Genomic DNA, 14,408 nt, shown 5'->3' with positions numbered 1-14,408 from the left:
AATGCAACAGTCTACAAATATTCATCACTTTTCTTTAAAATAAAAGATATAAAATAAAATAAATGAGTTGTACAAATCAGGTGATACAAATTACTGTCCAGAAGTGAACTGCAGTGTCCACACATCTCAGTCATTGTCATCTGTTAAATCCAAATCTTTGGCATATTCAATAAAAGTATTCCAGATATTCTCAAATAGTTCTTGTTTGCCTTTTAGCACATATGTAATCCTCTCTAGTGGCAGAGCAGACAGCATCTGTCGTAACCAGAAAGTGCCTCTTGGTCTACATGTTTTTTTCCAAAATAAAGCTATACATCTTTTGGCATTAAGCAGACTAAGATCTATAAATGTACGTTCATTTTTAGTATAGTTATGCTTCTCTGGATATAAGCCCAAAAGAAACAATTTTGGTTCTAATATTATTTGTTTGGAAATAATATTTTGAGTAATGTCTCTTATTTCTTCCCAAAAGAGTGTAATTTTTGTACAATGCCACATACAGTGAACCAGGGTTCCTTTACATTGGTTACACTTTGAACACACATCAGGAATGTTTCCATTATATCGACAGAGTTCCACTGGTGTCACATATGTTCGCATTAACCATTTAAATTGAATAACTTTAAGACGAGTATTTATTGATGTTGTGTGGGCTAAAGTACATGCATCCTGCCAGTCTTCCTCTGAAAGTTGCAATGACAATCCTCTTTCCAAGCTCTAAATCTATCATGAGAACTTTCAGGAACGTAGGACATAATCAGATTATAGAACTGAGAAATAATGCCTTATTCCTAAATCTTTTAACAACATTTCTTCCAAGTCTGAAGTAGTGGGTTTCGTTAATACATTGTTTTGACATGCTCCTATAAAACTCCTGAGTTGGAGATATTTAAAGAAATGTTTTTTATCTAAGTTAAATTTATCTTGTAATTCTTGAAAGGTCATTAGTATGTCAGATTTTGGCAAATACACATTTCGAACCATTTTCAGTCCCTTGGTGTTCCATAACTTAAATGTTGCGTCTGCAACATTTAAAAGATTGGTTGCCCCATAATGGACTAAATTGAGACAGACAGTGTGGATCTTTTAAAAGTCTCTTCACATCACTCCATAAATTTATCATGTTTTTAAGAATTGGGTTTTTAATTTCTCTTAATATTTTTTTTGTTGTATTTGAGTATATATATGAGGGAAGAGGTATGTTCAATCCTTGTGATTCCATTTCTATCCAATTTGGTGAATGATTAGTATAATAAAACATAATAGACCTTAGTTGCGCAGCCCAATAGTACAGCTTGAAATTAGGACATTTCAAACCTCCACGTTCATAAGGCAAGTAGATTAAAGACAAACGAATTCTTGCCCTTTTATTATTCCAAAGAAGACGTATAAACATTTTTTTCATTTGTGAGAAAAAATCAAGAGGGGGTGGGAGGGGAATATTCTGAAACAGATATAGTAGCTTTGGAAGAATGTTAATTTTTAAAATGTTAATTCTCCCAATTATAGATAATGGCAGCGGCATCCATCTATCAACTGAATTTTGTATTCCTGTTATTAAAAGATTGTAATTTTCCTCAACTATTTTTTCTAAACTTGGTAAAATCTGTATCCCCAAGTACTCAAATTGTGTCACAACATTAAACTGTATAACATCTGGGATTGGGTTTGCTCTTTCATGTTTATTTAACAGTAAAATAGAAGACTTAGTTTTATTGAGTTTGTAACCTGAAATTTCACTAAATAACTGGATGACTTCAAGAATGATCCGTATTGATGTGTTTAGATTCAAAATAAATAAGATCACATCATCTGCGAACAGAGAAATCCTATGCTCAGTTGGTCCTACTGTAATTCCACTGAGTTGGGGATGGGAGCGTATTGCAATTGCAAATGGTTCTATTGCTAACGTGAATAATAAAGGCGAGAGCGGGCAGCCTTGTCGGCACCCGCGTTTTATTGCTATCGGTTGAGAAATATTTCTATTAGTGATGATTTCAGCAGTGGGGCTGTCATATAATATTTTGACCCATTTGATAAAATTGTTACCACATCCAAATTTTTCTAATACCCGGAAAACTATGGCCATTCGACCCTATCAAAGGCCTTTTCAATCCAATGATAGAAGAGCTGTATTTGGCGCATCCTGTTTACAATGAATAATATTTAATAATCTCCGTACATTATGGAAGCCCTGCCTTCCCACGATGAATCCATTTTGATCTTGATTTATTACATAAGGGAGAGTATTTTGTAGTCGTTTTGCTAATAATTTAGAAATGATTTTCAAATCTGAATTTAAAAGACTAATGGGTCTTAGATTCTCACATTTATCTAAAGGTTTTCCTGGCTTAGGCAAGAGAGTAATCAAGGCTATATTCAATGAAGGAGGAAGAATATTTGATTGAAAGATTTCTTCTAACATGTCCAATATAGGTACCAAAAGTTTATTCTTAAATTTCTTATACAGATCTATAGGAATGCCATCAGGCCCTGCTCTTTTTCCAGATTTCATGCTGTCAATGGCTTGTCCAATTTCTTCTATTGTAAATTTTGAATTTAAATTAACTCTATCTTCCTCCGAAATAATGTGTATATCTATTTTATTTAAAAAGGTGTTTATATTGTCAAGTTTAATTGTTGCTTGTGCTTTATACAATTCTTCATAATAGTCCTTAAACGCATTATTAATTTCTATTGGATCCAACAGTGTCTGCCCATTTGATATTATTGATGTGATTGGCGATTTCATTTCAAGCTGTTTTATTTCCCATGCCAACAATTTGCCAGCCCTATCACCCTGCTCGTAAAATGTCTGTTTCAAGCGTAGAAGACTTGAGGCAGCTCTAAAAGCAGACTGCTTATCATATTCAGCTCTCAATAATAATAATTCTTTCTCCAATTGTGAATTGCTAATATTTTCAGAATTATTTACTTTCGTTTGAAGGGCACTTATTTTATTTTCCAAATGTAATCTAGTTTCCTGTGCCTTTTTTATTTAGAACCTGTGTAACTGATGATATGTCCTCTCAGGAAAGCCTTGAAAGCTTCCCATTTAACGCATGCAGTAGTTTGTGTAGTATTAATTTGAAAGTACTCATCTATCTGTTTTTCTAAATATTTAACCAAGTCTTCATCTTGTAACCATTTATGTTGAAATGCCATCTGGGTGGATCTCTTAATAATTTATCATCCTTATAGACCAAACAGCATGGTGCATGATCTGAGATCACAATATTGTCATAAGAGCAGTCGGAAATTTTAGATTGCAATTCTGAAGAGACCAGAAAGAAATCTATTCTAGAGTATGTCTTAAAAGTACCCGAATGACAGGAATAAGTTGTAATATTCGGTTTTCTCTCTCTCTCCATATATCTAATAAATTTAAATCTCTCATAAACCTATGGATTGTAGCCCTACAGTTGTTATGTGAATTGTCAACCCCAGTTGATCTGTCCATTTCTGGGTTTAATGTACAATTAAAATCCCCGGCTATCATATGAAGTCCTGGAAGCGTTGAAAGAGTAAGAAATAGGTCATCATAAAAATTGCTATCATCTACATTAGGACCATAAACATTTGTTATATTTAGCATTTCTGATAACAAAAGACCTTGAAGTATTAGAAATCTTCCCCTTATATCTTTAGTAATATTTTTTATTTTAAATGGAACCGACTCATGAATTAGTGTCATAACCCCTCTAGCTTGAGATGTAAACGATGCCGCATACACAGTGCCCTTCCACCTCCTTCTCACCCTTATACTATCATCAATGAGATGAGTTTCTTGCAACAGTACAATTTTAGCATTCATTTCTTTCAGTTTATTCATAACCTGTTTTATCTTTTGAAGACGTTGCAGACCTCTGCAGTTCCATGAAATAAAATGAAGATTCACTTCTTGAGACAAAACTTATGAAAAAAATAAAATTTACCAGGTTGCTTTGCAATGTAAAACTATCCTTGCTTATAGGCATAACACATTGGGATGTTAGAACAAACATCCAACACTCTGAACTAACATAACCCCCCTCTCCCTCCCCCATTTAAGAGGGCACCCCCCCTGCTGTTGGTCTCCTGTTATTACGAAGACCGGTCCACACCTGTGAGGATCAGTCAAACCACTCTCTTCTCTAACCTACTCCAAATACTACTGCTACACTTTAACAAGTATTAACTTATAACTCCTGCTCACTTCAATTAACACTCAGCTTGTTGTATGACACTAACACCCTAATTTGTCTCATAATATTGTGACATCTTATGATCACTGCTGAAAAGAAGTATACAGTCATACTATATAATACACTTTTGTAAATATATAGCTTCAAACTTAGTACAAAATAACTACGTGTCAGTCACTAAGTAAAATAAAAATAAATACAAAATGGGCGTGTCATGGTCATTATCCTACCTACAACAAATCCCATACCACATTCTATCTATCTTCAGGCTCTATCTTCTTGTGTTCCTGTCTCTTCTTCATGTAAGTGTTCCTAAATTCTCCTGAGAAAGACGTGTGCCTCAGCCGGGGTTTTAAAAGAATGAGTTTTGCCCTCGTGAGTCACCAGAAGGGTCGCGGGATGAGAAACTCCATGGCGAATCCCCAGTTTACGTAGTTCCGCGCGAACTGGGTCGAACTTCTTCCTCAGCTGGGCAATTCCCGTAGCCAAATCTGGGTAGAAACGGACTTGCTGGTCTTCGTAATAAACCTCTCTTTTCTCCCGCGCAGCGGTAAAAATTGCCTGCTTGTTCTTATAGTTGTGAAACCTCATTATCACGGTCCTCGGGCGTGATGCGTTGTCGTTCTTTGGTCCAATTCTGTGTGCTCTTTCCAAAACAATAGCGGACTGTAGCCCCTCATTCTCCAACGCCTCGGGGATCCATTTCTCTAAGAAGGCACATATGTCCCCGCCTTCAGCACCCTCTGGCAAGTTCACAAGCCGTAGGTTGTTTAAACGAGATCTGGCTTCTAAATCCATAAGTTTATCCTCCATGGTTTTGTTCTTAGTTTTTAGCGTATTGACTTTAGCTTGCAGGCTAATTAGCTCGTCCTCCGCGGTGGAAATGCGCTCCTCCGCATGAGACATGCGTTCACTGCAGTCACTAATCTCCTTTTTCACATCTTGTAGAGTCGCTGCCAAACTATCAAGCTTAGAGGTAAATCCTGTTTCCATTGAGCCTAATTTTGCCAGTATTTGGTCAGCTTTGTTGGCTGCAGGTTCATTTTCATTGTCAGTTTGAGTAGACATGGCCTTGGTTGCTTCGTTACGAAGACTACAGTCAAACAGGCTCGACTGTCTGGTCGTTCCACCTTTCCCCTTCTGTGACTTTACCGAGCTAGGCATCACACCTCAAAATCTTCTTCTATTTGGAACTGTAAGTGAGCAGGGGAGCTTTTTTTGCAAACTTAGCAGCGGAGCAGCAAAAAACACATCTTCCTACATGGCCGCAATAACCGGAAGTCTGGATGTCCTTATTAATGATATTATAATTGCTATAGTAGAGTTCTGAATATTATTTTGTCAGAATTACCCCCATGTACTTGATATGCTTAGCGTTCCATTTTAGATGATATGCTTGACTAATTAGTTGCGAATGCAAGAATTTAATTGAAAGAACCTGGGCTTTTGAAACATTTAATTTATATCCAGATAGATTCCCATAGTCCTTCAGTAGATTCATAAATAGTGCAAGAGTAGTTTCTGGTTCCTTGAGATTACAATTACATCGTCAGCAAATAACCCATTTACATGCTCTACTTCTCCAATTCTTATCCCACTCAAGCCTGCATGACTGCTTGGTCCAAAGGCTCAATATAAAGACCAAAAAGGGTAGGGCTCAAACAGCAGCCCTGTCTTGTTCTTCTACTTAGGTTGAAAGTGGCTATAAGATGCCCATTCACTTTGATTTGGTTCTTGATAAATTGTTCTAATACATTATATTGAATTTTCGCTGAAACCAAATCTTTCAAGCACCTGGCATAAAAAGGCCCAGTTATCGAATGTATTTTCTGCATCGAGGCTTAAAATGGCAGCACATTCCTGGTTTTGTCTAATATGTTCTTAAATATGTCACGTTCTTCTAATATTATCATGGGTTTGCCGATTCTTAATAAATCCAGTTTGGTCTTCATCAATTAGTTCAGGCAAAAAAGTTTCAAATCTTTTACAGAGAATTGAGGTAAATAGCTTATAGTCCACATTCAGAACTGAAATCGGTCTATATACGAATCACAAAGTTCTTTATTTTTACCTTTAAAATTTATTATTGTTATGACATCCTGAGTCTGTCTTCTTTGAGGGTCCAATTGAACAATCTTAATAGTATTGGTTTCAATTCTTCCCTAAACATCTTAAAATTCCGATGGGAAGCCATCGCTGCCTGGGGACTTATTGTTTTTTAACCCACTTATCGCTTTCTCCAATTCTTCTAACATAGTTTGTGGGTCAAGGCTCAGTGTGCGTGTTGGATTTGGAGATCAAACAATGAATATTTTTTCTTTGCGATCTTGATTCAAGGTCAGCTTTTCTTGCATTTCTTTGTTCTCTTGAAGTGTTTTCATGTATTTCTTTTATGAACTGAGCAAATTCATGTTTCATGAATTCAGCAAGTATATGGCTGAACCCTTAATTATGTAATAATAAGTCCCCTTTCTGCTGGTCAGAGTGGATTGTGAGGGGGGTTACTACACTGTGTGACCTATATGAGAGTGGAGTGTTGAGATCTTTTGAAAATTTGGTTCAACATTTTGGGATTCTCAGATCTCAGTGCTATAGGTATTTACCGCTGCCTGCTCTTTATTTTTTTGGAGAGTAGCATACACCCCCCTAAAGGGCAGACACTCTGGAAGAGGTTATTACTGCTTTTGGAAAAGGTCATGAGGCATCAGTTTATTACTCCCTGCTAATTCAGAGTCAGGGGGGCGTAGCTTTAACTTCTATAAAGTTAAACTATGGGAAAAAGATCTAAACTTGCTATTGGAGGAGGGAGTGTGGGCCAGGATTCTATAAAATGTCAAGTCTGCATCTAGAGATGCAAGTGTGTGCCTTATGCAATTCAAGATCTTACATAGATTCTATTGGACCCCCACTAGATTGTATAGGCTTGGTCTTAAAAGACACATCCACCTGCTGGTGATGCCAATCAGAAGACGGAGACCCATGTTTCGGGTGACGGGGCAGTCATATATTTGGGGGATAAACATAAAAAATTGGGTTTTGACCAGTATCACGATTGGAAGACAAATGATTTTAAGGGGTTGGAAGTTGGATGGAGCGCCCTCATTTCCGGAGTGGTGTGTGTGGCAGGGGAGGGGAGGGGAGGGGAGGGTGGCAGCTTTCCAGGAGGAGGCAAGTAAAAGGCTGGGGTTTGGGGACTTGTTTGTTAGGAAATGGGGCAATTATTTAGTGTTTTTGGGGGACTCTCGGGGATGGGAAGTGGCAAGGGTGAGTCTAGCCCCTTTTTAGGGGTGCTTCAGCGCCCCTAAAAAGGAGCTCAGCACCCCTAAAACTTGGAGTAAAAAATTTTGTTATTCTACAAATTTTGTTCGTCTTTGACAAGGTTAAATAATGTCCAAAACATACTCCGTAGTTTGTGGTTTAAAATGTATGTGTTAAGGATGAAAATGAAAACATCCCCGCTTAGCAAATGGTGTCATCCTCTTCTCTTCTTCTACTTCTCCTCTGTACCTGCACCCATAGACATCATATATATAATATCTATGCCTGCACCGCTCAGCACGACCATCATCCAGCGCGAAACACACACAGAGTGAGAACCCGTTATGTAGTGTTTTGAATCAACTAAGTTGCTCCAAAGCTGTGTCTCACACTTCTTTCCTTTTACCTAGAGTTGTTCCGATTCCGAAACCATATCGGTGAGTACTGGAGTCAGTATCCTGAATCACCATGGTACACCTATAATAAGTATTTATTTTCAGACTATTTTAGTCCAGCGGGTCGCCGCCGCTGTGGAGTAGCACAGGACCTGGGTGACCCGTCCATAGTCATAAACGGAGAAAAGTAGCGTCGGTTACAGTGTTCTTCCGCAAGACGCATGCAGTTCTGTTTATTAACTGCTAGAGCGCGACAAATAAACTGCGTACCTGTGTAGTGCGTACGTGTGTCTCTATGGTTAAAGTTTATCGTTAATTTGATACTCAATTTAACAATCGGGAGTCATGTAAACATGACATCACTTGCGTCTTTTCTGGTCAGTCGTCGTGGAAACATGAAGCCCTGGCTTTTGGACCAGAGTGAATGTGTGAAAACACTCACTGTGGCTTTTTAAATGAATTGTTATTCATTCCTAGATTTATATCTGTTATTTTTCAGTTGTGGCTGACTATCAAACTAGACAATAAAAGAAAGTTTAATGTTTTTCTTTTGCTGTATTTATTCATTCCTCACACACAGAGGATTTAACCTGAACCAGGCTTAACTCCTGAACTCCTAGCATTACTCTCTCTCTCTCTGTGTGTGTGTGTGTGTGTGTGTGTGTGTGTGTGTGTGTGTGTGTGTGTGTGTGTGAGCGTGTATTTATCACTTTGTGGGTACCAAATGTCCCCATAAGGATAGTAAAACCCGAAATTTTTGACCTTGTGGGGACATTTTTTCGGTCCCCATGAGGAAAACAGCTTATAAATCATACTAAATTATGTTTTTTGAAAATGTAAAAATGCAGAAAGTTTTCTGTGAGGGTTAAGTTTAGGGGTAGGGTTAGGTTTAGGGGATATAATATAAAGTTTGTACAGTATAAAAACCATTATGTCTATGGAAAGTCCCCATAAAACATGGAAACACAACATGTGTGTGTGTGTGTGTGGCCTGCCAGTGAACAATGGACATACGACAGTTCTTTAAAAGAAAAAAGACAGATTCAGGTGAGAGGACAGTCCATAATGACCTCTGTCTTGTTTTTCTTTTTTTGTTTTTTTTTTGTTCTTCTGAAAAGTGTTAAGCTAAAGTAACAGATAATGCAAACCAGCTATTTGTTGTTGTATCAAATTACTTATCTAGGCAATGGTCCCCTGCTTTTATTTATTTCAAACCCACAATGGAGAATACAGCTTCTCTTGTGAAAGGAATTTGTGATTTAAAAAAGTTTCTAAGCCCAATAATAATAATAATAAAGACATTTAAAATGACACGCATCTGTGTGCCTTTTGATCATATCCTTAGAATCTGTAAATGGTCTCCATAAAATTTTTGTGACATGACAAACTGACCTCAACTCTCCTGCCTACAATATATTTGTGTATGATTGTCAGTGCCAAGGGAAAGAGAGGGAGATGGAGAAGGAGAAAGGGAAAGGGAGAGCATGCAGGAAGAACCAGGTGAGGAAACAACAACAATAAATTGACATATAGTGAATAGTGGCAAGCAAAACAGTAACTACTCATACTCCTATACTAACTTATTGGCATTAAGTAGCCTATATTACATTTACTTTTTGTAACATTATTTTACACCACATTCATAATAAAGGAGGAGGAAAACAACAGGGAGAGTCCATAAGGGATGAGAGGGAATTGACTAGTGAAAGAAATGAAGAGACAGAGGGAGTGTAACATAGAGACCACCAAGCCAAAGCAGCAGAGACAGAAGAGAGCTGTTCAGACTTAGGGGATAAGGACACTGGTCCTAAAGAGTTAAAGCTGTCTCAATTTGGCACACAAAAAAGAGCCTTTCAAGAACCATTTTTTGTAAATAATTTACAGAAGATGAATTACATTTTGTTGTCCAAGTACCTGTTACTTTGTTCAATGACAATAAAGTTGAATCTAATCTAACCAATCTGATGACTGTTGATACAAAAGGAGGCACATGGAGTTAACGGTCAGGAAAACCAGCTGAGTGAAGAAGGTTTTGCGTTTGTTACAGGGGGCTGTCTGTGTGATTTTTATTTTTATTATTTTTCAATAGACATATTTTTTGTTTTTGTGTGAAATGAGGGTGGGTGATGGCAGTGGGGCTCATTGGGTGCTCAGTGCCCCTAAAGCTCTGACCCTAGAATCGCCCCCTGGGATGTGGAGAGAGAAATTTCGTTTAACGATGCATGTTTATTATATATTTTATCTTTCTTTGTGTGTGTGTTTGTGTGTGTGTGAGTATTATAATATGTGACCACAGGGGTGTTTGTTGGGGGTCAAGGTGGTGTTGGTGATTGGGGAGGGATATTAGTGGGGTTTAAATGTTAATTCGATGTGTATGAGTTGTGTTTTTCTCTGTTGTGTATTTTTGAATCAATAAAAAAAAATTATTGGAAAAAAAAATCATAAGTTCATGTTAATGTTCATGTTGATTTTGGCTGACGCAGTCGCTAGAGAAAAGGAAAAAAGTATATATATATATATATTTTTTTTTTATAAAATGCAGAATTACCTGAATACTGGCCAATTATGACAGTGATTGCTGATGAACTAATACTGATGAATGACATAGAGTTTATGACAATGTTTACTTTATAACGCTCATATTGTAATACAAATCAGATGATTGTAAGAGTGCAATATGTGTTTGTGTGTACTGGAAGCATGGACATTTCAAAACAAGTATCCCCAGTGTATTTCAGGCTTGTTTATAGTTAAAAGTGACAAATTATGCACCCAATCTTATGTTTCTTCTTGTTATTATTGGAATTTTGGTTGCACAATAATATTTTTGGAGGATTTATTTTATAAAACCACTTTTTTGTGTATTATTTGAGCTGTAAAGTTAAATTACGGCATTACGTCGTCATTACAACAAAGTTGTGAAACTGGATATAACTTCACACAGAAAAGTTTAGAAAGCGATTTTTATCACACTAAAATCATGTAAACAGGTAAATTTTGTAAGTCTTGTGGTTATACTTTTGAAAATGTTAACGTTTAAGGATTCACTAATAATTATAATTGTAAGTGTAAAGATAAATTTTATAAACTATTCAGCCAGTAAAACAGCAGCTGCTGCACAGTGTCCTGTTGTTTTTAAACCCCTTATATTCTCCTCTCATCAAGTGGTGGGGGTGTTACACAATTCTGCTACAATGGGTCTCTTAGGGCTAATATTTTATCACATACACTATATAATATTGCATTATTTTAATACTGTACTTTGGTACCAATGCAGAATTCATAATAAAAGTTTGCATTATTCAGCATTTTCAAATGAATCAATTCATGTCATATTACAAAGGCTAATAAAACATTTATGTCATAATGTATTTCATAAGACAACATCTTGACGTGATGCGGTTCCTTGCTGAAGGGCTTATTGTGTACAGCCACTGGTCCTCTTATCTTCAATAGCTGTGGAAATGGTGAATGGAGAATACATTGTTACAACCTTTCACCTTTGAATTCATATACTTCAGATAAGAACATAATATTACCTGAATATTGCAACCTTATCCTCAGGGACACTCAGGGACATTTTTACATGCTCTTATCTGTGTTTCATTTGGAACATCCTTGCAATCAATAATTGGAATTCCTGAGAAAATCTGGATGTTTTGGGAACTTTGGGAGATAACAGAAACAACAGAAAGTTTAACTGATTTTGAAACAATATACAAAATATGCATGTTAATATTATTGCAATCTGTGATTTTTGTGTTGCTGTGTATGTGTGTTTGTTTTACCCATTTTTAATAGATACATTTTAAAAGTAATTTTCATTTGGGAGCATGAAATGTGACTCTCCTACCTGTATGCAGAGATGTCAGCAATACACACTCTTTCTCTTGTTTGTTTGGATTTTGACCCACAGTTAGGTTTGCAATAACTCCATTTACTCCACTCAGACAAGACAGCATTCACTGATCACAGTGATAGCGAGAAAGAGCCTTATATTAGTTTTTAAAAGATGACATTACACCTTTGATAGTTTGCATTGCAATATCAAGATTCTGACAGAAATGAAGACCACACCCCATCATCTAATATCAGTATTCAATATATGCTTGGAGCCTAATGGTGTACAGATTTACACTTAGGCACTATTGGCTCCAAGTCCAAGTTTGAAATATGCATGCATTAATGACTCCATTTGTGAACCATTACAACACTAGATTATATCCAATGGAATAAAGCAAATGGTATGTCATTTTGGACTGAAAGGGAAAAAAGTCCCTTTCTATGCTGCTTGTTCAGAAGGATTTTTCTTTGCACTCACTTTCACAGCCCTCAATATCATAGCAGTTGCCGTGTTGCACAATCTCTCCCTCGCAAAAATTTCCCTCAAAATCTCTGTCAGCACAGTCCCTCTCTCTCCTTCGGGTTCCCTCCCTGCTCCTACAACGGATTGTTCTTTTTGAAGGCGGTTTACATTCACCCCATGGACCCCATTCAGTCCATACCCCATGTACTAAGGGAGAGAGAGAGAGAAAGAGAGAGAGAAAACTTGACACTTTCAATGTGAAATGTTATTTTTCAAAATGTTAGGCAATCTGTCAGGACATTAAGCAATCAATTTGCTCAAATGCTTTATATTACATGGATTTTTGTTTAGAAAAATCTTTCATTGTGTACTTACTTGGACAGTGGACTGAAACAGTGCAGAGACCAAACTTTTGGTCATCACCTTGGCACTGTTTGCCACCATATTTCGGTTCAGGAGAATCACACGTCCTTCTTTGTTTCTGCCGGCCCACCCCACATGTCACAGGGCAGGCTGTTAATTCTGACCAAGGGCCCCAGTTTCCATCACCTAAGGAAAATCATTCATATTTGTGTACTGTCTTGGTTATTGCTATATTTTTAGCAGAGATGTAAAGGTCTGCTTTCTATAGGCTACATAGTTATCAGCCATTGGGCGGGCTGAACTCTGTAAACATGTAGTGTTACTTTCAGATAATTGTTTTATTAAAGAAAATACAGTATGTTACGTGGGCAAAAAGGTAGTCCTGTGCAAAGGCGGCTGTCTGTGTCAGAGCCATCACAGTCTCTGCCACGTGGAACCATGGATGGACGAGGTTTGGTGCATGTCCTTTTTCTAAGCTCTTTTGGGGTATCGTGTCCTTCATGAGTACAGGTTCCTCCACAAGGACCCCAGCTTCCCCAATCAGACCACCCACCATGAGCTAGGCATCAAAACAGACCATGATCTAAATTTTTGGTGTCCAAAATCATTTATTTATTTATTTTGTCTTGTCAAAAGCTTTGTAGTTATAGATCCTGGATTTTGTCATTTAGTCTGCATGAATAGGGCAGTGATTACATTTAATTGATGATTTAAAAAATAGAGAGAGATAAAACGCATTCCTTACTTGGGCAGACTACTTCAGTTTCACAAGGGGCAGTTTCTTCCGCTTCACCGCTACAGGAGCCCCCACAATGTGGAGGCGGGTTAGAGCATGTTCTTTGCCTTTTTTTTATTCCGTTTTCACATGTGACTGAACATGGCTGCCAATTGTCCCACTCTGTCCATCCTCCATCCACTGAAATCACAAATATATAAAAACATTAGAAATATAACAGAGACCTACTTATGCCTAAATTGTAATATTCAGCTATGCTGTCATTTTTACCTGGGCAACATTCCTTTTCCATACATGGTTCAGTTTGAAGACTTCCCAGTTTCTCTGGATCTGAGCAAGACCCTATTCCGTAACACATACGGTGCCTTTGCCTAACTCCCTCTGTGCAAGGCACTGAGCATTTGCCCCAGGAAGACCACTCAGTCCATGCTGCCCGCCTGGATGTTATCAAATATTAAAAAAAAAACTTTCTTAGTGATATTTGAATTATTACATCTTACATCTTAAATTATAAATAACCATGGGTCCAGATTGTGGGAGCAGTGCAATGCATAATGTTCATGTCAACCTTTAAAATGGTGAAAAATATGTTCCCCTTCTGTCACTTTTTTAGAGCCTTGCCTACCTCTGAAATTGAGAAAAGGCCAATGAGAAATTGCCAGACAGAATTTGCATGTCCCGGCCCTGGACATACGAGTATAAAGGGAAGTGTTCGTGTGTCTGTCAGTCAGATTTTTTATTCGGAGCTGAGCGGTTGTGAAGCAGCAAGCTGAATCTCACTATTGTTCCACTCACCTCTATAGCAGAGCATTGCTGTTGGATCTACGGTGCGTTACCAGTGGCTTTCTCCCTCTCTGTGGGGAGAAACTGTGCAGTCCACGACCCTGGGTGCTTCGACAGCGCTTCTTTTAAAAGAGTGCATAATTCTAAAAGTATTTTCCCTCTAAAAGAGTTTATTTTCACTTGCAAAAGAGCAATACACAGTAGGCGTTGAATGTCCTTTTCAGGACGCATCTTTTTAAAGATGCCCTTCCGCCCCTGTGTAGTTCTTGGATGCGGTTGATTTCTCTCCAAAACTGACGGTCAAGATGCTGCCTTGTGTGCTTGGGTAGTGATCATACTGAGGCAGCGTTCGTGAGCGGTTCATGTACTCACTACTAGAATAT

The 14,408-nt window shown here is 37.6% G+C and overlaps 1 protein-coding gene across 4 annotated transcripts in view; it reads right to left on the bottom strand.

Moving 5' to 3' along the window:
- The window catches only part of LOC127621296 (properdin-like), a 35,112-nt gene that overhangs the window by 13,891 nt on the left and 6,813 nt on the right, over positions 1-14,408 (bottom strand). For 3 of the 4 annotated variants that reach the window (XM_052094832.1, XM_052094831.1, XM_052094833.1), the window contains 8 exons: positions 13,513-13,679; positions 13,252-13,422; positions 12,871-13,065; positions 12,519-12,692; positions 12,159-12,350; positions 11,691-11,802; positions 11,377-11,503; positions 11,168-11,293 (listed from right to left, as the gene is read on the bottom strand). The exons of the other annotated variant lie outside the window; for it this stretch is intronic. In XM_052094832.1, coding sequence (XP_051950792.1) covers positions 11,398-11,503; positions 11,691-11,802; positions 12,159-12,350; positions 12,519-12,692; positions 12,871-13,065; positions 13,252-13,422; positions 13,513-13,679 — 1,117 coding nt within the window. In that variant the 3' untranslated portion in view covers positions 11,168-11,293; positions 11,377-11,397. Of the gene's footprint in view, positions 1-11,167; positions 11,294-11,376; positions 11,504-11,690; positions 11,803-12,158; positions 12,351-12,518; positions 12,693-12,870; positions 13,066-13,251; positions 13,423-13,512; positions 13,680-14,408 lie in introns of those variants that run through there. 4 annotated transcript variants of the gene reach the window in all.

This window comes from Xyrauchen texanus, chromosome 27, assembly GCF_025860055.1.
Source record: "Xyrauchen texanus isolate HMW12.3.18 chromosome 27, RBS_HiC_50CHRs, whole genome shotgun sequence".
In the NCBI taxonomy this organism is placed as follows: domain Eukaryota; kingdom Metazoa; phylum Chordata; class Actinopteri; order Cypriniformes; family Catostomidae; genus Xyrauchen; species Xyrauchen texanus.
Note: the sequence above shows the minus strand (reverse complement) of the source record. Positions and strands in the feature narration are given on the sequence as shown.